Source organism: Cottoperca gobio, chromosome 3 (assembly GCF_900634415.1).
Source record: "Cottoperca gobio chromosome 3, fCotGob3.1, whole genome shotgun sequence".
Lineage (NCBI taxonomy): Eukaryota > Metazoa > Chordata > Actinopteri > Perciformes > Bovichtidae > Cottoperca > Cottoperca gobio.
In genome coordinates, this window is record NC_041357.1 from 3,635,482 (window position 1) to 3,661,582 (window position 26,101).

Genomic DNA, 26,101 nt, shown 5'->3' on the forward strand with positions numbered 1-26,101 from the left:
TGGCAGTATTTCCACTTGTTAACGTAATGACATCATACCTTTACGCACAGCAACGGCAAGTATGGCTGAGAGCTCAATTGCCTTAGGCCTGGGCGTCTAACACCACAGCCCCAAATGGCCCCGGACCCTTTCAGAGCCTTGCTGCTCCTCTGGTACACTCCTCCTCTCTCGCCGTGCACGCAGGCAGGAGAGCGCTTCGGCCATTTTGTCATAATGTAAGCCCATGTGAAGCTAGACAAATATAATGCAATATGTGTGACTGTGCCATAGTCCTCAGACACAAGTTACAGCAGGAAGAGTAGAGGGGAGATGGCAGATCACTGTAACATCATTATAGATATAAATGGCCTGGTTAGTCCACTTACACAGAAATACTGAATATAGACTGCTGTACATATTGTATGCTGTGTGTGTGTGTGTGTGTGTGTGTGTGTGTGTGTGTGTGTGTGTGTGTGTGTGTGTGTGTGTGTGTGTGTCTGTGTGTGTGTGTGTGAAATAAAGGCATTAGCTGGAGTGCATGTGCACATATGCCTGTGTGTAGTAATGCATAATCTCAGGGCGGATGTGTAGGTAGGTGTCTTGGCCTTCTGACCTGTAGAAGTGGGTCATTTCCATTTCTGCCTGTCTTCTTTCAGTGAGTGTGTGAATTTAATCGCCTACTGCATCCCAGGGAGTAGCTTCCATTCCCTCCAAGTTGATTTACATTTAATTCCATGTTTATATTATGATATGTGAATGCCAGAAGGCATGCAGCCCACTGACATTATAAAAATGAAATAATGACATTAATTGAGTAAATGGGAGGGGTTAGGGGGCACTTCTGTTCAAATAATACCTGTATAATATGATACAATATTGGATGTCTTCAGCTTCTGAGAACCAACAGAGTAGAATAGAGGAGCTGCAGTAATGGGAGGTATGACAAGAGTAATGGGGCTGGTGCAGGAATGGTGCGCACGCACAGATTTGATTACTTTTACCTTAACATGTTATACAATGTATTTTCTATGTTCGAGTAGTTTATTGTGTATTTACCTCCGCCAAGGACTTTATGTTTTCAGTTCTGTTTGTCTATTTGTCTGTCAGCAGGATTATGAAAAAACTACTGGCCTGATTGTTATGAAACTTGGTGGAAGGGTGCAGGATGGGCCAAGCAAGAACCCATTATATTTTGGAGCGGATCCGAATCATGGGGAGGTTAAACACAAACTAAGTTTAACTTTTGTTAACATTGTAAGATCGGGCATTTGTGCTAATTGTTGGGTCAGACATTTGTTTCCCCTGATAATGCTACATTGTGAACGATTAATCCATGTTGAAATCGGCAGAAGGAAATCTAGTTAACTTTAACTGTTAGCTAGCTAGACTATTAGGCGAAGATGAATTATAACGTTATCTGTCAAATTGTAGTGTTTGGTGAGAAACTTCAATAAATATAGTTGTTTGAAGGAGATGTTTTCACAGCAATATGAAATAGATAATAGAGAGGGAATTATGACCTGCTTAACTTCCTAACATAAACCAGCATGCAAACGGTAGTAAAGGAATTTATGTTCCAGGACATAGAATCTATTGTTTTGTCTTTACCCTGGTATCAAATTGATATAGACAATTGTAAAACTTCACTGGTATTGGTATGGACTAATACATTTCTGGTATCGGGACATCTAATTAGATCAAAGTGCTGCTGAGTGGCTTATTGGTGTTATTATATGATATCATTTTATTATTAACTATTTTAATTGAAGATAAATCCAACTTTTAATTTAGATAATAACCAGAGATTGACGTGCACTCGCTCAGCGGTGGAGCGCACTATCAATATCTACCTAGAAGAAAAGTGTTTTTTTCTGTTCGGTGCCCTTAAGTGGCATTTCCTTTCCTTTCTTCTCTTGTCTGAGTTTAACATTACCTGTCAAATGTCAGTGGCTTGTTGGTTGTGGTGTGCTCACAGCACTTACTGTAAGTCTGCTGCCCTTATATGGGTTTACTGGGGCATTTACTGCTAGTTGAAAATTGCCAAATAGGGCATCCAATTTGAGATCACACGCAATTAATTAACATACACAGGTGGGTAAGAACAGATTTGCCGCACGTTTGATGAATACCACATGGGATTTTCTTATTTTCCTCTTATTGCTGTTTGCATATAATGTGACCTCTATATGCAGGAAATCTGAATACCTGTTGTAAACTATAGACTGGGTAAGAAAACAGGTAAATTGCATTATATTAAAATAAAGCATGTAACTTCTTCACTATCCATGAACGTTGAAAGGAGCCAGTTGAGGTGGTTCGGGCATCTAGTAAGGATGCCACCTGGGCGCCTCCCTAGGGAGGTGTTCCAGGCACGTCCAGCTGGGAGGAGACCCCGGGGAAGACCCAGGACTCGGTGGAGAGATTATATCTCCTCACTGCCTGGGAACGCCTCAGGATCCCCCAGTCGGAGCTGGAGGATGTGGCCCGGAGAAGGGAAGATTGGGGTTCCTTACTGGAGCTGCTGCCCCCGCAACCCGATCCCGGATAAGAGGTAGACGATGGATGGATATAATGTGACCTCTATATGCAGGAAATCTGAATACCTGTTGTACTCTTACTTACTGTTCAACAATACTGATCGCATACCCTCATCTACATATTATGTTGCTATGGAGATTTGTGATTTTCGACTGCAAAGGCTCTTGTCAGGGTTGTGCCAGCATTTGCCTTCAGGAACTTATCACCAAGCGCCAACGTCCGGGTCTGAAACCAATGTGGAAGTGCTTTAAAAACAGAATGATCTCTAATGACCTAGCAGGGGGCGACTCCACTGGTTGCAAAAAGTCTGATTGTATAGAAGTCTATGAGCAAATGACCCTACTTTCTCCTGTTTTATTACACCAGTAAACATTTTCCTAATTAATGTATGGTGTCAGTGACTAGTTTCAAGTCTTCCTCAATACAGAATTTTTATAAAATATGGTGCCATTTAGCGTAAAATTGACGATTAAGCAGGGTATGCTTCATCACGGTGTTGTCCGGTTTATGTGTTGTCTATGTTTTTATCTTATAACTTTAACCCTTTCACAGTTTGTTTTCACTACATGAAAGTTCATTGAATAAATAATGTTGAATAACATTTTGGCCACCCTCTCGTGTCACTTCTGGCTCCAAAAAAACAAGTTGGCGACAGCAAAAATGCAAAACTCGAGGCTTTAAAACCATAGTCCACAAACCAATGGGTGACGTCACAGTGACTATGTCCAAATGAAAAACGTTGTTTAGTGCTGGTCTTATACATGATGTTTGGTGACCTAACATAACCCAGACCAGCTTTACCCAACTTGACCCATTCAGTGTATAAACAACATGTGTGGGTGTGCAGGAATAAAAGGGTAATGCAACATCTCCAAGGAGCTGCGTGGTCTTTGTGATCATTATTTTAGTCACTTCCTCCTGCAAAGAGTTGAGAAAGCACTCCAACCACCCGCAGACACAGAACCCCACGCAGAGTTAAATGGTACTGAGAGGAAATTATGATAACGACTAATGGTGAGATTGAGGAAGTGATTTTGAGAGTTCTTATAAATGTGCCAGGCCGTAGATCTTCTACTGAAGTCTCACTTCTGATTGAGAGGTGTGTAGTTCATTCAAGGACACTCTCCCTCTGACTATCTGGATGAGTTAGTATGCCATGGAAGACACACACACACACACACACACACACACACACACACACACACACACACAGATTACAGAGCTGCACTTTCACCATTTAAGGATGAGGCAAAATGCTGTTAATTTAGACGATTTAAAACAGGACAAGGAGCAGGATGACAGGAAGACAATGGAGGGAGCAAGAGATCGAGTGTGTCAAAGCACGAGCAGAAGATGTAAAACAACAGTGAGGATACAGTTTCACAGAGGAAGCAGAAAAATGTATTTATACAGAAGTATTGATATACGGATGAATAGTGACACATGTTAGCAGGAGTGGATAAGGTCATTTGTTTTAATTAGACAGACAAATGGACACAATAAGACAGATCTAGAGAGAGAGTGATGAGCTCTATTTGCACTAGAATTATCTAGGGACCTAATGTGAGTTAGGAGCTTAACCTTTATCCAGACAGGATGAACAATTGAGACAGTCCACGCCAGAACAATGACAGCATTAGTCATTTGAACAAACACTTAGAATCAGCATTATTTATGGTTTTAGTGATGACCGTCCTGTCAGTAAAGGCAGAAAGCAGAAATAGCATGATATTGTACCAACCCAAAAACAGTTTGGATGCCTACTTAAATGTTTTAGCTACTGATACTGACACAGCAGTATTCAGCTATATACATGAATAACACTCCCTGCACTGGGTGCTGTAGTGTTATTAAGAACAAAAGCTTCAGGTTAGGTAATGTGGGCTGTGAAAGCTGGCGGTCAATGTGTTTAGCTGACAGTAGCTGGGTTTCCATCCAAATGTTTTAAGAAAATCGGCAAAAGAAAAATGGGAATAAATACTTTAGAAGTTGTTCATCGAGCAGTAGGTGGCGCTATTTGTCCAGTCGGAAAACTTTGCAGAAGGAGAGGGCGCAGCAAGATGACGTAGTTAAAAGAGTTGCCAGTCTGACCTCAAATTCATGAGCTTTGAGTTGTAATGTGGAAACATAGACGTCGCAAAGTAGAATTAACCCAACATTTACGTTTGTCCGCCATGTTTCTGCGTAATATGACGTAAACTTGGCAAGTTGTGTCCCAACATTTCAAGTAGTGCTGCAAAAAACTCGAGCGGCTTGTCGCATGAGAATAGCTGGTCCACCTTAAAAGTCATCCCACCTTAAGCTTGAACTGTAGTGGTTAACCAGCGCTTCACTTTTATCAGCAGGTGGTGTTGAGGAGTTCTAGCATTTATTCACGACAAATAAACTGCACACACACACACACACACACGCACACGCTCCCTCACTCTTTCTCTTCCTTTAACCGACTGCACACTTGCTATCGCTCACCACGGTACAGGCTGAAGGGAGATGATTTGTGGTTGGTGGAGGCAGATTGGCAGTTTAATAAAATCCTTATTGCTAACTCTTTCTTTTCTCTCTCTCTCTTCTCTCTCTCTCTCTCTCTCTCTCTCTCTCTCTCTCTCTCTCTCTCTCTCTCTCTCTCTCTCTCTCTCTCTCTCTCTCTCTCTCTCTCTCTCTCTCTCTCTCTCTCTCTATGTCCCTCTCTTTACTGTCCCTCTCTTACTCTCTCCCTCTGTCTCTCAACCGAACTTGCTAGTGAAGAAAGCTGCGCACTAGTTATTACTTTAGTTTATTAAACATCTTAATAATACGTTTATAAAAGACGCTTGCAGAACACTGGCAGAAACCCTGAATTGTTTAACCAACAATATTCATTAATGTATTTATTCATCTTTTGGACTTGGCTGATAAACTTTTACTACGTTTTGTCAATGTCGGGACTCTGAGTCTATGTCCTTTTTGGAACAGTCATAATGTTCCTTTACAAGGCACTGACACATTATTATTGTGTTTAAGCGCGAGGATTTGTGCGATAAACAAAGTTTCACTCAAATATGCTGACTTTTTCACTTGAACCTGTTCTCTCTCTGAATAAGTCTCCATGCCGAGCAGCTAGATCAGCCTCCTGAATTTGCAGCAAAACTTCTGTCAAAGCTCTCATTAATTATTTCCACCGCAGCCTTCATAATTCTCGACCACAGACTGTATATCTCGACCCAGAAGAGGAGCGGTAGGGCAGGGTAGGAAAATACAAGAAAAATATTAACTCAGGCTACGAGAGGCAGATTCTCACGAGATGGTATTATCAAATGATCTCTGTACTTGTTGAACTGTGTATGTTAGATGGGAGGGAAAAAAGAGAGGCAAGATATTGTGTAACTATATTTCTATATAGTGTCAAACTTTCTGTGCCAATGAATGCCAAACACATCTTACGAATACCCTCCAACTCTTCCTCGCTGTGTGGAAGTGACTGAGATCATTCTTTCATGAGCAAGGCAAAATCAGGCTATACTTAAACATTGCTTTCCTAATTTTGTAAAACAAAATGTAACAAATAAATTAGCGCTGCAACCTCATGTCCGCATTTAATCTTAGGGTTCACAACTGACAAAACATTTAATCACCTTGGACTTGGACCATTTTCTACTTTTTTCTGACATTTTATATTCAATGAATCAATAAAATGCTCAGCATATAATAAATAATAAATAGATAATAAATCACGCACTAGCAACTTGCGAAAAAATATTTCAATAAAAATCAGGAATTACAATTCAAATGTACAACAAATTGGTCAAAAATTAAACAGGAGTTAAAATTTCAGAACATAATGAATATAGTATATAAACATAGAACTGAATTCAGTAGATCGGCCACAATGTCCCCGATACCCGACCCGGCTATATGAGTCAGTATCGGCCCGATGTCGGTGCATCCCTACTCCAATGATAACTTTTGAGCCGCTACATTGAAAATCCAATAAAACCCACTCCTGCCTCTCATCTGTACTGTGAAATATCAGCTTTGCTCCCTATTCCAGCTCCAGCCGGCAGTGCACTGCAGTGTGCAGTGAAATGACAGAGCTGAGTATGGACTGTGGTTATCTGTGAGCCCTGATAGTCTGAGGAGCAGCTGTTTATATCAAACATGTGCCTGAACTTAAGCGGCTCCTCTCTATGCTGCACATGTAACACTTGCACTGCCCTGAACTCTTCATGCCCGACACCCAGTTCATATGTCAGAGAGCAGGGTGGCCAAGCTGCTGCTAATCAGCACTTCTTTTTTTTTTATAAGCCGCCGTTGATGGACACCACACTTCTTTTGCAACAAAATCGTGCAAATCTGGATTTAAAAAAGGTGAAGATGGAACAAGCAGAGTTGCAGAGCACATGGGTTGGACAGAAGCGATATTGGTGGCTTTAAAACTGCACACTCACAACTATAACTCAGAGGCAGTGGAACGACCAGGCATTGCTATTGATTTATTGACTGTCCATTTAGAGAGGAGTATCAGCCTCCAGCTGAGCTGTGGAGCCGCTGCTCTTATCAAGTGGAAACTTGTGAAATATGGTTGTGCAAAGTGCAGATGGTTGTTATCACGTTAGCATACGCCTTAGTTCTTCAAAACCATGAAGTTCTGGGTCATGACTGACTGCCCTGGGAGTTATGATAAACCCCTCATTAACCGGTCTAAACACACATATTTCTATACTCATGAGGGCCTAGGACATCTGTTATTAGCTCTTCTTACCTCTAATCTAATCCTAATATCATCTCTTAATCCAAAATCTTTATCCTTTCCTAATCCTGACACTGATTTTAGATAGTCTTTGTAGAACTAAGAATTTGGTAAAACAGAAGGACTTTTCTGAACCTTTTATCCTTGTTACACTTAAACAAAAACAAACAAACAGATAAAGATCGCCGTGCATGTGTATTTTTCTTCTGGTTTCAACGACATTCGTACATGATTCATACATGCAGCACATCCCCTGCAGTCAGAATTAACACAATTAGTCCCTGACAGCTTTACATGAAGATGCTAGCCGGCCCAGAAATGTACAGCATGTATGTATCTTTGTTCTTCCCCTCATTAAACCACAGTTTGAGAATCTCCCATCATATGTCCGTGTAAAACTAAATAGCCTCGGCCTCAGCTGGAATATGCAACGTAACATGAACCCCCTTCCCCATCTTAACACTTTCATATGGAATGTAATTAGCGCAGCAGCAAGAAGCTTAGCGCTCCGCCCTGCTCTCAGCCCCAACCAAGGTAACTCTAGGCAGCCCCTAATCCTAAGAGCCTAATGGGATTAGCTCCGGAGGGAAGGGAACCCATGTCACACGCACAAATACATTCAAAATCCCAACCTCTCCTCCTCTGCCTCGCTATCCATCTCTCTTTCCCTCTCTCTGAGCCATTCCACTATCTGCCTAATAGGATTAGACCAAAATTGTCCATTTCTTAAAAGTCCCATCTGGTCCACTCAGTGTCATCAGGCTGATGCTGATGATGATAGGATGGAAATAATGAGCTTTGAATCATGACTTATTCAGTGAAGAAGTGAACTACAGTGATTATCTATGGGAAAGACCTCAATCCTAACGGCTTCTAATTAGCATTTTGTTTTAATAGAGTTACGGCCAATCACCAAAATCTTGTCTCAAAAAAGATTCAATTCCGACAAGAACAACAAGAAGAAAAACATGGAAACAGTGAAACTTGGAGGACTTTTTCACTTTAGTTCAAAATAATAGCAATCAGCAAAGTTACAAATCATTTGTTTCAGATGGAAGACGTATTGGCTCACCGTGGTTCAGGCTGTTTTGGGACATGAATGCTCCTGCGTGTAGGACTGAGCACTCTAAGTGCATAAAGGCAAACATTCACAAAAGGCTTCCAATCTATGCTCGGCTTCCACATATACATAAACCTGCACAATCTACGCCTTCCCTTATACTGCACAGAGCAGGTTGCACTTAAGTACAGCACTTGCATCCACAGCAAAAACATGCTAGTAGAACAAAAACATTTACCACATTCTCATTGATTTCTGAAATGACGTAAATCTCTCGCAAACGCTTGGAGGACAATAATTGGAAGATCCTTCTTTTGCTGCGCTTTACTTAACACACATTCAAGCAGCGTCGTTCCCAGAGAGCTGCCGTACTCCTCCCTGCTTAACGAAGGATTCACACTGAGGTACACAGAACTACATTACAGTGTATAAAATAAGTTCTTTCTTTTTTGTGATTAATATTTCATATTTGTTTTACTTGTATAAGTAAGCATGTATTTTTATTATTAATTGTTTTCAAATATCAAATATGAGTTTGATCCAGTGAATAAAGTGAGATGATCTACATGTTAAAAAGAAATACAACACCAGAGGAATATCCCGTCCGCAAACAACATATGATTGTACTTGCTCCCACTATCCTGTGATGTTAATGCTGCATGAAGTTCATTGTTTAAATTGTTTAATGTTACCAATTATTTTGAGATTTTAAATTGCGAAAATGTAAAAAACAAATAACGATTCACAAAATCCAACTTCCCATGTCTCACCATTTTTAAAACTTTTGATTGATTGAAGACATGAATTCAATGCCTCAGTCTTTCTAAGGATCCGTGGGAACCCTGATAGGAGAAGTGGAAGATCTAACTATCTGGTTCAACACCAACTGCCTCCTCAAGAAAGCACAACAAAGACTGTGCTCTCTGAGACGTCTCGAGAAGTTCAGTACGAGCAACAACACTGGAGTGAATTTTCATCGCTGTTCCATTGAGAGTGTTCTGACAGGCTGGATATCATCCATCATTGGCACAGAACTAACATAACTTCATACCATTTACACCATTCGCTGCTAAAGGAAAGCCCAAAACAACATTAAGGACACCCGCTCATGTTCAAGCATTGAATGACACACCAGCCGTCTCAGTAACAGCCTCTTTCCACAGGCACTCAGCACCTGTAATGTATGTTGTATGCACTGTATATATTGTGTGTAATTGTTCTTCTTTTGTTGTTGTGTGGGGATGCGTGCCCTTGTGTAAGGCAGAGAGTGCCCTTAAGCAAAAGCATTTCATTGTATTTTAATAAACATGACAATAAAGTTGAACTTGAAGTTTTTTCAGAGAAAAGTGATAAGAAGTATGAGAGTGCAGACTGTGTGGGTACAAAGTTACATGGTATTCAATATAGACTGCTGAGCCAAACAGATGCAAACACAAAAACACACACACACACACACAGCAGCCACAGTACGGAGCCATTCCAAATCTCTGATTCCATCATGGTGATGCTGTTGATGGAAAGCCCGGCCACGGAGACCCTGAGGTGGGTGCATCTCTGCCAACAGCTGGGTCCAATCCAGAACCCCCAAGTCTTATTCATTGGGGCCCATCGGCTCTCATCACTCATCGGCCAGACTCCCCCGCAAACAAGCGCCAATACACATGTACACACACACATACGCGCACACAAGCACACACACAGACTGATCAAGGACATCAGGCAAAGTGAAACTTGATCTGCGGAAACAAGCTAATCAGATTTGCTTCAATGTGATGTGTGCTTCGGATTTGTGAGCGTGTGTGCGTGTACCTAATCCAGGTCATGAGCTCCACAGTGTCTGGATCATGAAACTCCCTCAGTTCGGATAGCTCCTCCATCAGCTTAGGCCAGAACTAGAGGGAAACGGACAGACAAGTGATGGAAAACCCTGCGTTCGCGAACATTAGGGCCGTAAGGAAAACCTAGTGATAAATCTATCTGAATATAACATGTGTATGTGACAGCCATTTAGACTCTTACCACTGCAAAATAAAAAATAGGAAAGCAATTATTTCACCGTCCTGTTACGATCTAATTGCTGACTATCATTTTCTTCCGTACATTTCAGGGTTTTTTTCTATTCTCATATTGTTGCGCAGTTCAATTTCTAGAAACGGCTTCGTAATGAGACCAACTATACAGTGATGAACATAAACCTCCAAGAAAATGGCATACCTTGTAATACAGGCAACCGATCACCACCAGCGGGACCGCATATCTGACAAGCCTTAACTGCAAAATGAGAGAGAGAAAACAGCTATAATGAAATGAAAGAATTGAATGGTGAAAGTCAGAGTCAGACAGAGATATAGCTCAAAATGAAGACGAGCACAGAGCGAGATAACACAGAGATAACCGACACACAGAGCAGCATTGCTCACAAGAATAATTTCTTATCTGATCCAATGCTGCTGTCATGTTGTGACCACACTGACACCTAGTGGCCTCACTGACACTGTTATCACCAGAGCAGAGTCGAGGCTGAGGATTCAAATGCAACTGGGTAGGTAAAGGTTCACAGTTATGTGATAGAATAGGATTAAGACATCTTTCAAGAGTGAGCATGATTCTTACACATTCTAAATCAGCCTGGTGCCTTCAGTCAGCTGCTACAACAGTGTCTTCTTTTAGTTAAGCTTTCATTAGGTTTAAAGGGTGGGCTTGAATGGGAAAACTCTTCATTTAGAACCAGCATTATTATTATTCCTTTTTTCATAGTAAAAATTATATTTCCTTATCTTGTTCATTTTTATTGTAATACTGTCTCATCTGTATGTTTCTTATATATAATACCTTCTTATCTTATATGTTTTTGTCATGTATGAGCTTTGCCTCTCTTTTTTTTGAAGCACATTGAGTCTCCGCTTGTCGTATGAAAAGTGCTCTATAAATAAACTTGACTTGTTCTTTGATAAAATATTTCCTGATTGAAAGCAGAACTTATTTGAGTCTGCACATTATTTAGGATGCTTCTGTTAACACACTGATTCTCTAAAGTGTCATTTTGTTCAATAAAAGAAGGGTTTTATAATTTAACGTGTATATTCCTGAAACTAAGTGAGAAAAAGTATCGATATTGAAACATGGTGTTTGTGCTGAAACAAATGATACCCAGCCTGAGTTATTATGTAATGATTTTTCAGTAACAGATTCCCCGACTGGATCAGGGGGACTGAAAACATAGTTGGCCGAGCTATGCACTTGGAAAGTGTCTGAAATGAGGCTTAGAAAAGCTTGTCTCTGACTGGAAGGCTGTTCAATCCAATCCCCTGAGCAGAGGGGATCTAGTGAACAAGCTCTTTCCACTTGCTCAAAAACATTTGTACAAGGTGTACTTTAACAAAACGAATGCTTCAGTGGTCACCCAGGGGTCGGCAGCACAGTACTGCGGTTGATGTGAAAGTGTTTGTGGCTAGGGTTGGGCCATATATCTAACATACTTTATGTATTGCGGTTTTTTTCTACATAGGATCGATTAAATGACTATATCTCAAACATCCAGTATTGAACACTGAGACTCTCTTTAGCGTTTCACTCCTCTCGCGGCTCTCTCCGTCTCAGAGACACACTCTCTTGGGCGAGAGTCGAGCGTGGATGTGCGTATGGGCCGTGTTTTTATACCTGAAGTGAAGCAGGGAACAGGAAGAGAAGAGAGGATTGGAGAGTGCGAAAGACTTGAAGCGAGTTTATACGCGTTGAGGTCGGAAAAGACGGTCAAACTAGCCCCCGTGCTGTTCTGCCGTACGCGTATATATTTATATGTACATAGGCATTCATGACTTCAAAAGAAAAGCAATTAAAAATAGGCAATTTCACATTCAATCAATAAGTCAGTCAGTCTTCCAATAAATAAATGAAACTAAATGAATGAGTATTAAATAATGAAATGTATTTTTTTAAACTACCGCCTGCAAACTGTATTTAAGAGAAACATTTATACTTTATATATATATATATATATATATATATAATCTAATTATATTTCAATTGTGTGAATAATTAGTCAAACTTAATAAAAAAGGAATACATTTCCAAGTAGAACTAGAATGATCATGCTGGTGTGATCATACGCATCAAAGGGTTCTATTGTTTTAGAGAGAATATGAAAATATCGAGATATAGGTCGCAGCGTAGCCTAAAAGTATGGAGATATTATTTATAAGCAATATCGCCCAGAACAATATGTCATAACACTGCAAAAGCTTTTTTGTAACATTCTTCATGTTTATGCAATTAGTCCCAAACCAATGAGATCAAAGTGGCTAAATCAGGGGTAGCCAACGTGGTTAGGGTTAGGTTGGTGACCCCTGGGCTAAATGCTTTGTAGAGCTGACTGCTGTCAGGTGATGCTACTCATTACCAGCAGCATATTTCACCTTACAAACAACTACTTTGATATTTTGATAATAGAAAACATATTGTTATATATTCTATACCCTCCTTGATCTTCCTTGATCCCCCTAGTCCTCCACCTCCTTCTCCGCTTCTACCATGCCACTTTGTCAACTACTTCGTAAAAAAGACAAAAAAGACATATGCTATTAATTTTCCAACTCATCGACTGACATTGACTGTTCACCATCCACATCACATCTCTAACTTCTTTCTGCCCACTCTCTCTGAATGAAGTTCTAACCCTTGTTACCTCTGCTCGCCCTACCACCTGCCCTTTGGACCCTATCCCCTCTCATCTTCTCCGGTCTATCGCTCCCGACCTCCTTCCTTTTCTCACCCATCTCATCAACACTACCTAAACAACTGGTTGCTTTCCAAACACTCTTAAAGAGGCAGGAGTGAACCCTCTCCTAGAGAAACCCACACTTGACCCTTCTGAAGTGAACAGCTACAGACCTGTCTCTCTTCTCCCATTTCTTTCCAAAATACTTGAGTGTACGGTCTTCAATCAACTCTCGTCTTACCTTCACCATAACAACCTTTCTTGATTCGCACCAATCTGATTTCAAGGCAGGCCACTCAACTGAGACTTCCCTCCTCGCTGTCACTGAGTAACTTCATGCTGCTTGAACAGCCTCCCTCTCCTCTGTTGTCATCCTTCTGGACCTTTCTGCTGCGTTTGACACCGTGAACCACCAGATCCTCCTCTACATCCTCCAAGAACTGGGAATCTCAGGCTCTGCTCTGTCCTTGCTCGAATCCTACCTAAAGGACCACACCTACATGGTAACTTGGAGAGGGGCTCTGTCGGACCCTTGTCAACTCACCTGGCTGATATCTCTCAGTTGATGTCTGAACACCAAAAACTTAACTTAACCTCGACAAGACCAAACTGCTTTTCCTTCCAGTGAAGGTCTCTCCCATCCAAGACTTTACCATCAACATTGGCACCTCTGTTGTTTCCCGAACTCGGACTGCAAGGGATCAGGGTGTGACACTAGTGTCAGCATCGCTGCAACAACCCTCTCTTGCAGACACACTCTGTACAACATCAGGAGGATACGTCCCTTACTAACCCAGAAGGCGACACAGGTTCTGGCCCAGGCTCTTGTCATCTCACACCTTAACTACTTGCAACTCCCTGCTGGCTTGACTGCCTACATGTGCCATTTGACCTCTACAGCTCATCCAGAATGCAGCAGACTGACTGGTCTTTAACCTACCCAGGTTCTCTCACACTACACCGCTCCTCCGCTTCCTTCAACGGTTACCAGTAGCTGCCTGAGTTTGCTTCAAGGCGCTGGTGCTGGCCTATCGTGCTGTGAATGAATCAGGCACTTTCTACATACAGGGGACACAGATACCCCTCAAATAAAACCCGCCTGTTTGCTATCCTGGCTCCAAAATGATGGAACAAGCTCCTCATTGATGTCAGGTCAGCAGAAAGTATTCACACTTTCTGTTGCAGACTGAAAACTCACCTGTTTTGACAGCACCTTGGCAAACATTAAAAAATAATAATACATTTCTGTATATAGCACTAAATTGGTTTGGCTTACTTGAAGCTATTGTTCTGCACTTAAAATGATTTCACCTATTTGAAGTTAATGTACTTGCAAGATTCTTGCTGTTCGGAGTTGTATCCTCATGATTGTTTGCACTTAGTGTAAGTCGCTTTGGACAAAAGTGTCAGCTAAATGTAATGTAATATTGATTAGTGCAGCTTGAAAAGCAAATGTGTGTCAGGAAACAAATAATGTCTTGCCTAATATCATATTTTTTTTATATCAAAGAAAAAGAAAAAGAAACCGATAGCAACAAGTGTGACGCAGTTGCTGTGAGCTCGTACCAGAACTTTACTGTTGCAGCTGAGATTATTGAGAAGCAGAGTCCACAGCTCCTTCCCACACACACCGTAGGCTGCGACTGCACACATATGGCCGGTCCATATGTACTTCATCCTGGGTAGAGAGTGGGAGAGAGAAGCAATATCCAGGTGTTGGCTGTTACAAATACATATTTTTTAAATGTCTCATCAATTTTCACTTACTTCCACTATACATTTTCTCTGTTAGTAAAGTTCTCTGCCATCTAACTTCTGATTCAATGCACATGAACTAGAGTTCTAAACAAATGAGAAAAAGATTAAATGGAGAGGAGTGAACTGCTGAGCGCAGACTGAGAATGAAATACAGGTACAGAGATGGAGCCATGAGAGAGAGAGAGAGAGAGAGAGAGAGAGAGAGAGAGAGAGAGAGAGAGAGAGAGAGAGAGAGAGAGAGAGAGAGAGAGAGAGAGAGAGAGAGAGAGGAGCTGTCTGCCTGACAGACATGAATGGCTTTCTGCCGTTTTGGCCTTTCGCTCTTCATCAGCATTTTAGAGGAAGTGCTGAAATCAAATATGTCAGTTTCTCTGCTACCTGGCTGCTGCTATTAAAGGCTTTTAGACTGCTCTCCCTTTGTGTGAATTCAATCAATACTTTAATTCCTGACTAAGAGGAATGCATTGTATGAACTATGAATATGAAATGTACAGTACCTCTCCAAATTCTGCCCACCACATGAACTGGGATAACCTCAAGAACACAATGTGCAACATTTACATGCACAAAGTGGCCTTACCCAGCTACTGGCTACAATATCTATTACCCTTTCAAAACCTGCATCTTCATGTCGCTATGAATAAACCTGATACGAGAATAATCATTTTGTTTTTGACTGAGTAATTGCAAGTTTCTTTTAACACGGGGAAAAGAAGTGAAGTTTCCAATTGTCACGTGATTTTCTTGACAGTCCTCACAAAGAGCCTGAAGTTAAAGGCAATTAAACTTTCACAATAATGAATTGTGGATGTCAAGCATGGCAGCCTGTGTTTACGGCTTGAATTGAGCCCAACCCCAGTAATTTACTGATCATGTTAGCAACTGGTGCCACTTGACAAGTACATCAGGTCAAAAAGCTTCATATAGAAATGTCTAAGAATTTCTCTAAGATAAAAGTTATTCATGACGCATCTTAGCCCCAAAGAGCTCCTCAGGTGGAAACATGCTAGGAGAAATGAGGAAGACTTTTAAGAGGCTTAAAGTATTTTAAGCAGAGGACAAAATGGCTTGTTTACTGCTTCATGGTAGATTTACATGCCAACCAATGTAGCTACTTATGTAGCCTGAAATGTATGAAAGCTGAGCCATTTTAATTTCAAATAGATGAAGTACTAAAATGACCAGAATGGTCAATAAACATAGCAAATAAATAAATATATCAGCATGTGATTAAAGTGCGGCTTACAGTTTATTTAACAGTCAGGGTTCCTACAGGTTAAGGCAAGTTAGATTTAAGACTTTTTATGTCAATCGGAATGAAATTCAAGAACAATTTTAAGCACAATTGTTTCCACTATCCAGGTATATGTGACGTTAATGCCAGAGGCATTAGCTAAATTATTTTTTAAAAAGTCCCTTTTAAACTTCCCTTGTCTTAGCATTTGTCAGACTTTTGAAAGATAGATTTGAGCTGGGAGGAGACCCCGGGGAAGACCCAGGACTCGGTGGAGAGATTATATCTCCTCACTGGGAACGCCTCGGGATCCCCCAGTCGGAGCTGGAGGATGTGGCCCGGAGAAGGGAAGTTTGGGGTTCCTTACTGGAGCTGCTGCCCCCGCGACGCGACCCCGGATAAGAGGTAGACGATGGAAAGATTTAAGACATTTTAATACTTATTTCAGATTAATGAATTCAATGCCTTTTAAAACTTGGCATGTTGTGCTTTTTTTTGCTACTGTTTTGAACCCATTATCATCCATCCAAAAGTGTGATGCTTCAAAAAGTGTAATTATCCATGATTACTACAGGGGAATACCACAACATGTGTGGTAGTCGAAGCATTTCAGGAATAGGTTAGTTGCATTTTTTATAGGAAATTGTTGAAGTGATTTACAGAATATGGACCTCATCTATGAAACAAGCAATCTTTACATTTACTATTCATAATGCTCTTTGAAATATTTTGATTATTTGTGAGGCTTGTATTTCGTCGTGTGTACTTCCACAATAAACCACAAAGATTTGCTAATGTACAATTTTTGCTTAATAATATGTTACATCTTTTGGAAATTGACATTTTGAGGAGGCTTCTGAAACATAAATGAGTAATAATTATTGATAATAATCAGGTCACAAATTAAAACTATAATATGTAACATTTCCATATTAAAATGTTGTATGTTGTATATTTTGTTGAGTTGTGTTTTTACATTATCCCAAGAGTTTCCAACAATTTTCAAATCTAGAGAAATCCATCATTTTAATCAAGCTAACGTTTGAGTTGGTCGCTGTAGTTGACCACCTGAAGCTGACATAAATTGACTTTTTATTCAGTTTTAAGCCACATTTTTACGCTTTTTAGATCTTGGTGGTTTTTAGCAGTCTCTTTTTTTTGATGAACAATCTGAGTGGAAAATTGAGGTGAGCTTTTGCAGAGGTTGAGGCCAGTCAGCCGATATTGTTGGTGGTCATAGTTCTGGTGTGACCAATAAGAGCAAATTTGTCAAGCGCCAGAATGTCACAGCAGCAGTAAAAGCCGCCAGCTCAGAGAGCTGAAACATTCTGGGAATTAAGAAGTGGCTAGATATGAAAGTGGACCCCAAGAAGGAGGTTTCTGTTCGATAGTAAAGCCTCTCGCCCCGCAGCCCGAGTCTGGCATCTAATGGAGCCTCAGCGCTGGTGCTGTTCCACAGAGGGAACCTATGGATGAAGCAGTTAGGTGAAGCAGAGAAATGGGCCGCAGTGTTTGTGTGAGTTTGTGTGTCTGCCATAAGCTGTCATAAACTGACTTTTTATTCCGTTTTAAGGCAAATTTTTACATTACACTTTTAAGATCTTGGTCATTGTTAACTATATATTTAACCGGATGAAGGATTTTAGTCATCGGACGTCTTAAGTTATCAGAGAAACAAGCTGAGCAAACGTTAGCGGCGGCTGAACAGCGTCGGAGAAACACTGACTGAGTTTAACGTGAAACCGCTTTATTCAGTGTTTTTAACAGTTTTAATCACCGGAGAACATCTCTGTGGATAATTCGGCTCCCAGTAAAAACCTCCCAAATGATAAACGCTGAAAGAATCCTAACCGGGAAAAGCTGACTGCAATTAAGGCGCCATACTTTTGATTGAGAGACCCCTTGTGGCCAAACATGACATATTGTGCGATAGAATAAACAGCAATGTAATTTAGGACTACCCAGCTTTGCTACCCAGTTTGACGCCTTGGCATCTGTCGAGCCCCTTTTTGTGTCGGTTTACTATTTATCTAATAAAGGTGCTTTACGTACAGTACAGAGGTTATGTGACCATAGTCGACCGCTTGCTAGACTAAACAGCGAATATCTAAATCAAGTAAGCCAAGTAACGAGGCACACGCAGAAGTGGTGTGCATTGCACCGTAGTAAGAGGTTGAGGGAGGGGTAGAGTAGAGTTACATATTTTCTGTATGTGTTTTATGATTGTATTTGACCTTCTTAATAAGGAGAATAGATGTAACAGTATTGACATTTGTTTATTTGTTCATTTATTAGTGTGGGTTGAATGGAACGTAGCGGACTCGCCGCTCAAACAGCTGATCACCCAGCTGAAGCTACAGGAGGGGGGTGCTTTACATAAACTAAATGTCAGTGTCCAATTGTTGTGGAGGGTTGATCAAGGGCTATCAAGGCAAGTGGCTCACTCAGACACTTGGTCAAAAGCATTCAAGAGGCACTTTCCAGGATTCCAGCATCTGCTCACGAGTGTGTGCAATCAAGAACTTAAGCCATGAAGAGGAAAAGTACATTTGAAGATTCCCTGTCTGGGAATGAAACCAATGTGACCACATGGCAATGTGTGTGGATGTACATGAGCATGTGCATGGGCTCACCTCATAGTGCTGAAAGCCAGGAGGCCATAGAACAGTGTATGCAACAGATTGTAGGCCACATCTGGACGGATAGCCAGCACTCGCCCCTCTGCGGCTCCTTTCCTCTCCTCAGCTGAACCTTTAGGTCTGCTGAGAAAGACAACAGGGATACATAAAACATAACAGTCAGACGCTTGAGAAGAGGCAGAAGGTTAGGTGGGTGGAAGTGATATTATTCACATTATTCAGATTTCATTAGCTGTTTGCGCACAAGCAGACATGCAATGATGCACACACCCACGACCGGTTTGTGTCTGCAGGAGGCAGCACGCAGACAAACAGAGAAAGGCTCGAGGGCAATGATGTCACTCCCACAACTTGGCCTCCCGCACCGAATCAGACGGACACCGGCTTCCATTTGAATACAAATCCAATCTGGCTCGTCCTTCTACGTGAGGTGGAGTAAACTGAATTAAATTAATTCCAGAATTGGCAAATAGCCCTTTGTTCTATGAGGTTAGTATTCCAGCCATCCAACAGCAGAGGGCGAGTTGATATGCTAATGTGATTATTTCAATGCGGCCCCTCACCTTGCACCACAGGCAAATGAAGCTTTGAAAGGCAGCTGGTGGAATATTCTGCTTTCCAGAAGCAATAATGCCATTACTAAATCTGCAGCGATGTGTGGCGGAGACAAAGGGACGGTCTACGAGCACTGTGACCGGGTTCTGCCTTTACTTTCTGCGAGGGCTGAGACTCTCCATTGATTTACATGTGCCCGTTCTTTAACCGAATGGCCTAAAAAGGCCCCACTAACTTGTAATTCAATGCTAAGTAGTGGCTGCAGGGTGCTAACCTGCGCTATTGCTTTGATGCACACAATATCTGAAACAGAAACGGGTACAAATGTACTTCCTTCTACATTGCTGGTAATGCATGTGTCAACCAGATGAAACTATGACGAAATATGTGCAGCTGGCTCTCATAACGCGCCGCGTGGGTGCCACTGACCCGCAGCGTGCAAATCTAATGAGCAGTCAGCAGGACTCAGAGCAAAGCTGCGTCTTAATCATTCAACCTGTGTTTCTGATCAGATAATGATAAGATAAAGTCTTATGTGAAATAAGTGTAATTCATTTTGCCGACTAAAACTAATAAGCATCAGTAAGTTCAATGATGAAGCCACGAATAATAATAATAATAATAATAATAATAATAATAATAATAATAATAATAATGATATACTAATAATAATGATAATAATAATGATAATAATAATGATAATAATAATAATAATAATAATAATAATAATAATAATAATAATGATAATAATAATAATAATAATATAATAATAATAATGATAATAATAATAATAATAATAATAATAATAATAATAATAATAATAATAATAATAATAATAATATAATAATAATAATAATGATAATAATAATAATAATAATAATAATAATACATTAGATTTGTATAGTGCTTTTCTAGAAACTCAAAGACACTTGAATAGAGAGCAAACCTCTAATCAAAGCATAATAATGGTCCTGGTAAGCTGTTGCTATGGGTCAACATTGTACTGTAGTTGTAGCCAATGTGTGGCCTGAAGGTTGTGCTATAAAGAAAGGTCATAGGGTCACCAAACAAATCAATAGCTGTCCCACACCCACACACGTCAGACTAAACTGCTCATTAGCTTTCAGTTTATGTAGTTAACAGAGAAACAGACAGAAGGACAGATGGAGGAGATCACTCAACTGCCACTTGATAATTAACATCAATAGAGTGGAAGCAAGAGAAAGAGAAAATGTAGGCATTATACATTATAGGTATTTTATCATGAAACTTCTCCAACAGAGCTTTCAAATGCCTCTTTTCATGCGACAGCAAGGAGTTTTAAAAGTTGCACTTCTCCCCCACGCCCCCTCCAGCAATCACCTACCTGAGGTTCTGCAGTGCAGCCACTGCCACCATGCCGCTGAGCAGCAGCAGTGTGAGGATGTAGGGGTACAGCAGCAGGGTACCACCCAGGCGCTCCAGTGTGTCGAAGGGCAGCAGACCAAAGGCCTCCTCACACAGATACAGACTGGCATCGAAATCCCTGCCGGAGGGTGGGGGGGGGGGAGTGAGGGAAAAGGAAAAATGGACACAAAAGAAATGAAGATGTCACAGGGACAAGGGAGCAAACAAACTTGTTAACAATTGAAACAGTCGATATATGTTTTTTGTTTTGTGTCTGCATTCAGTGCTGAGGTGATTACTTGTCTATCAATCAGTGTGTCGGGATCATCTTTAGGATATTCTGTTGATGAAGCTTAAACACAAGATATACAATGTTCTACTAAGGATCAATGATAGAGTTTGGCATTCAGCTTCTCCTGGTTAGGTTTCCTTCATATATGTATGTATATATGTATTTATGTATGTATGTATATATACATACATACATAAATACATATATACATACATACATACATACATACATACATACATACATACATACATACATACATACATACATACATATATATATATATATATATACATATACATATACATATATATACATATACATATATATTTGTTTATTGTAAATATGGAGATTCTATTCCTGCTTTTCAGTTTTATATTATATTAAAGTGAATATCTTTTTGGAAAAAAGCGAGACACACGTGTAGTTATAGAGCAAATATTTTCAAAATAAACTGGATCTATTATCTCTCAATATGGCATGAATGTACAGCATAAATTAGTTTTCCGTGTTACATTGGCAATATTGCTTCTGGTAAACAGCCGTGCTGATGAGTAATTGAACTGGGAATTGATATAACTAAATAAGATTCAAAACTCAAGGAATTCAAAAAGAAAAGCTGTTGGAGAAAATATGTCTGTCTCTCAGAGAGTGAGAAAAACAGGAACGCAGGGAGAGGCAGAGATAGAGCGGGGAGGAGAGTAAGCATTGCATTTTGCAGCCTCCTGAATAATTAAAGAGCCAGTTGTGTGGCGTTGGGTTATGAACTGTGTTATCTGCCACCCGGGAGCAGCCTACCCAGTGTCTGAGCTGCTCAACACACACACAGTATCTGATCGATGGGGGGCCTGATGGCGTTACCCCGACATCTATTATTCACACACACTAACACTCCAGGTGCTGCATTACTGGTGCTTAGTGGATAATACAGCCAAGCTGCATCACTAGTGAGAGTGAGCACGTCCTTGTGGAAAAATATGGATTTATCAGAGTAAAGTGAGACTGTGTTGGAGAAGAGAAGCATGTGAATCTACATTTGCGTGTGTACTGTATGTAGACATCTACGAGTGTGTGTTCATACCTCGTCGGCCCCAAGGCAAACTTTGACTTGATGAATTTAAAGATGTGTTCGTCTGATCTGAGCTGAAGTGCTTTCTGTAAACACACACACACACACACACACACACACACACACACACACACACACACACACACACACACACACACACACACACACACACACACACACACACACACACACACACACACACACACACACACACACACACACACACACACACACATAAGGTCTTCTTGTCAAAGCTAAAGATCAACATGCTGAGATGTATAAATGAGTTAAATAAACCACACTTAGATCAGATGGTGAGCTTACATCATACCTACGAGCTTTAGATACATAAATAGGAGAGGAGGGCTGCAGTAGTGTGTGTATGTGGGGGGGAGGGGGGTAAGGGATGGTGTAGCAGCAGGAACTCAGGAAAGGAAGCGGAGGAAGGGAGTGAAAGTACGGAAGCCCTCAAGTGAGACTGGTTTATCCTGGCAAAACCGTTTTTTCACCTCTTCTCAGGTCATAAACACATTTTTGTTTGCCTACCAGGGCTTCCGTAAGAGAGAAATGAGAGGGTCAGAGAACAAGAGAAGAGGAGAAGCACCTTGGCCAGGTAGTTGATGGTGACGGTGAGGAGGAGAACCATGATGCTGTGGAGAAGCAGTTTTCCCAGACGAACCAGCAGGCTCCCTGTCTTCAGACCAGACTGCAGGAGCAGACAACAACGACAGATTAGTCAATACATATTTTATATTCTCAGAGCAGCACATTAAAAAATTTGAGGAAAGCATACAAACACAAACACCTTCACTCAAACACACCCTGTGTTCGGTACATTTCCTCTGTTAATCTACACGTTAAATGCCAACACTGTCATTTTTCAGATAATAAAATCCATATTTCAAACACTGATAAGCCACTATATAGATTCAAACCCAGAGGAGGGTAATTCTTTTTCACAAATGAGTCTTAAGTCTACAAAGTTCAACCGATCAATCAATTCTAATGCCATTTATACCAATAATTCATCATAAAGTAGAATGTGGCCACCGGATCGGCACACACTCGGTTGAACGCCGCGGTGTGGTGTTCCAGGATACAGCAAAGTCTCGGCAAAACAAGCGACAGCACAGCTCCCAACATCTCGCTGGAAACTGACGCGGGCACAGAGGCCGCCCAGCTCACCATCTAACGCATTGAACTCCTCCACACTTCTGCGTCTTCTGATGGAGAGATGGTGGAAGCAGAGACGGTCTTGCTTCTCCACATAGTCGGGATCATAGCTGGTGACCATCTTCTCCACCTTTTCCTCGACCGGCCAGGTAGCAGCGTCGGCAGGAGGCTGGAAAGTTGATTTCCCTATCCTGATGAATGACTTGTTGCCACACGGCATCACCGAGACAACGTCCAAGTCAGGGCCAAACAAGTCATTTTGTGCTTACATAAGGTCCGTTCTTTTTGTTGTTTTTTTGTTCTATGGTCCTGTTTCAGAATTATTAAGTAGATCATGAATAACTGAGAGATTACTGATATTGACGTGAAGCAGCCATGTTGTTGAACTACAAAGCCACTCGTGAGAGTCCTTTAACAGAGGGATGCTTCTTTTATCTGACAAAGATGTTTGGCCGAGCACACACACCAGATTGCACATTCACCGGACAGTAGCCAAAACAATACACATACAAAACCTCAGAAACATATCAGAATGGGTTATACATGCCAGTTTATAAGAGCATGTGTTGCTGTGTACAATCTAAACATCTAAAACCAGAAATTATATCTTTCTTTCGCATTTTTGATTCTCAACCACAGACTGTATACAGAAGTTCTCAACATTCCACTTTCATGTCACATTAAATGATTCTGTAAGTGTTACTGTGATAAGATCTGATTTAACTCAATTACATTTAGACCTGACAGGAAAATGTGTCTCCAGAATACAAATTGGAATTATCTTTTGCAAAAACAGACTGCAGGTTAATCTTCCATCTGTGTTTTCCAAACCAGCTAACACAACTGTCTGGATGTTTCTGTGTGCGACTTTGATACACTTAACAGTGCTGTAACAATTCTCTGATATAGAACTCTGTATTCGCTGTATCCATCACACACACACACACACACACACACACACACACACACACACACACACACACACACACACACACACACACACACACACACACACACACACACACACACACACACACACACACACACACACACACACACACTAACCTGGCAGTGTCTGATGAAGAGTGCGGCTACGATGAAGCTCAGGACCAGTGATCCCAGAATCATGGAGTTACAGAACTGGAGGAGCCACACACTCAGCAGACTGCTCACTTGAACAAGGTACAACGTGGTCACCTAGAGAAACACATACATAGTGCTGTGAAACGTAAAGGTTCTATATACGGCATTCAGAGCGACATAGCAGCAAACACAAGTTTATTTGCTATGTGAAGATATAGTGGAGTAATGTCTACATGAGCAGAGACTAGAGTCACGCTCCCTCTGTGTTGTAATCCGAGTTTCCCTGTACTGCTTGTGAGTCCTGTTTGTGGCTAGCTAATGGTTGCCGCTCTGCTCTGTGCTCATACAGTGATTTCTGCTGATAACACCATTCCGACCCGCTTAGTTGTTGCAGAAACGTCAGGTTCACCCTCAGGTTAACACTGTTAGCTGTCAGCACTGTTACATTTAGTTTGCCATTGTTTGCACTGTTTTGCGCTATTAGCACCGTTAGCTGCCAGCTCAGCCATTGCCATGTTGAGGGCAGTGTGGAGGCAATCCCTCAATCATAGCTATGCTCTGAATTTTGCATTTGAAATATCAGTTACTCACCCCATGTTACCTTGATTTCCTAAAGAAAACTTTTGTTTTTCTCATATTGCTCCACTGTAAACGAAGAATCCAAAAAAACTAAAAAGAAAAGTCTTGATGAATTGAAGTACAACTTTTCTCCATTTTTGGATTCTGTGTTTACCGTGCAGGCATGCGAGATAAATGGTTTCTTCAAGACATATACATATACAAATACAAATGGTTATTTTGTGGGTGAAGTATTCCTTTAGCTACCAGAAGCTAGAAAACGTTTTGACTTTTTGACTTTTAGGTTGACATTCCGGTTTCCAGTTCTTATAATATATCAGTGGAAGTATCAGGTCCTTTCTCGGAGCCATACCTGTGTAGTTGTTAAGAAGTCGACACAGTCCAGGGTGTATATGATGAGAGCCTGAACAAGCAGGATGAACTGGTTGAATTGCCACGTCAGACAGAAACAAAACGTTGTCACATACATCAACCACACCATCACCTTCTGAAGAGGGAAACACACACACACACACACACACACACACACACACACACACACACACACACACACACACACACACACACAGGTGTTAGATACTTCATTACTAATGGCATACATACCCCTTCCTGTTGTACTCCTTGCTTTTTTTGCCATGTTTCCACTGCATGATAAGCTCTGCTCAACTCAAATCACTTTTGATAACTGGTCCTTTTCTATATTTTGTTTAGTACCCTCTTAGTGTAGGCGGGATTATCAGATGATCACCGTAGCGCCACCGCGGTGACAACACGACAATCAAACAGAGGTGCAAGATGTCCGTGAAGATTCTCTCTGACCAATCAGGGGTCTGCAATGTCTTAACTCCATCTTCTAGTACTGGTTCAGCTTGCTTGGAATCTCAACCGAGGTGGTTCCAAAAAATGGAAAACTAAAATGGTGCGAGTTGAGTTGAGTAGAGCCGCACTGCACCATGCAGTGGAAATGCGGCATTAGAGAAGGTAGATTATTGAGCAGATGGGTGGTGTGTTCCAAGTCCAGGTCAATCTATGTGGTCAGTAGGGATGTCACGAGAACCATTAACTTTGGTACCAAGACGTTGCCGAAATTGTGAAAACAAGACTAATGGCGTCCCGGGACAATAGAAAATGTGTTTGGGACACAGTTAACTCACTATTGACGGGTACAGGTGATACTTACTTTCCTTGATAATGCTACACTGTGAACAACAAATCTGTGTTGCAATGGGCAGGAGGAACGCTTGGTAATGTTAGCTGTAAGTTAGAAGCTAGCAGCCGATGAACAGGGGTTCCATAGAGTTGCATTATGGACGAAG

At 41.1% G+C, this 26,101-nt stretch overlaps 1 protein-coding gene across 4 annotated transcripts in view; it reads right to left on the reverse strand.

The window, feature by feature from the left end:
• dpy19l3 (dpy-19 like C-mannosyltransferase 3) overlaps positions 1-26,101 on the reverse strand; it is a 62,474-nt gene that overhangs the window by 15,537 nt on the left and 20,836 nt on the right. For 3 of the 4 annotated variants that reach the window (XM_029455032.1, XM_029455041.1, XM_029455015.1), the window contains 9 exons: positions 25,138-25,272; positions 24,189-24,320; positions 22,555-22,656; positions 21,963-22,036; positions 20,573-20,731; positions 18,646-18,774; positions 14,587-14,698; positions 10,518-10,574; positions 10,113-10,195 (listed from right to left, as the gene is read on the reverse strand). In XM_029455032.1, coding sequence (XP_029310892.1) covers positions 10,113-10,195; positions 10,518-10,574; positions 14,587-14,698; positions 18,646-18,774; positions 20,573-20,731; positions 21,963-22,036; positions 22,555-22,656; positions 24,189-24,320; positions 25,138-25,272 — 983 coding nt within the window. The remainder of the gene's footprint in view (positions 1-10,112; positions 10,196-10,517; positions 10,575-14,586; positions 14,699-18,645; positions 18,775-20,572; positions 20,732-21,962; positions 22,037-22,554; positions 22,657-24,188; positions 24,321-25,137; positions 25,273-26,101) is intronic. The other variant, XM_029455024.1, reaches the window with a different exon arrangement.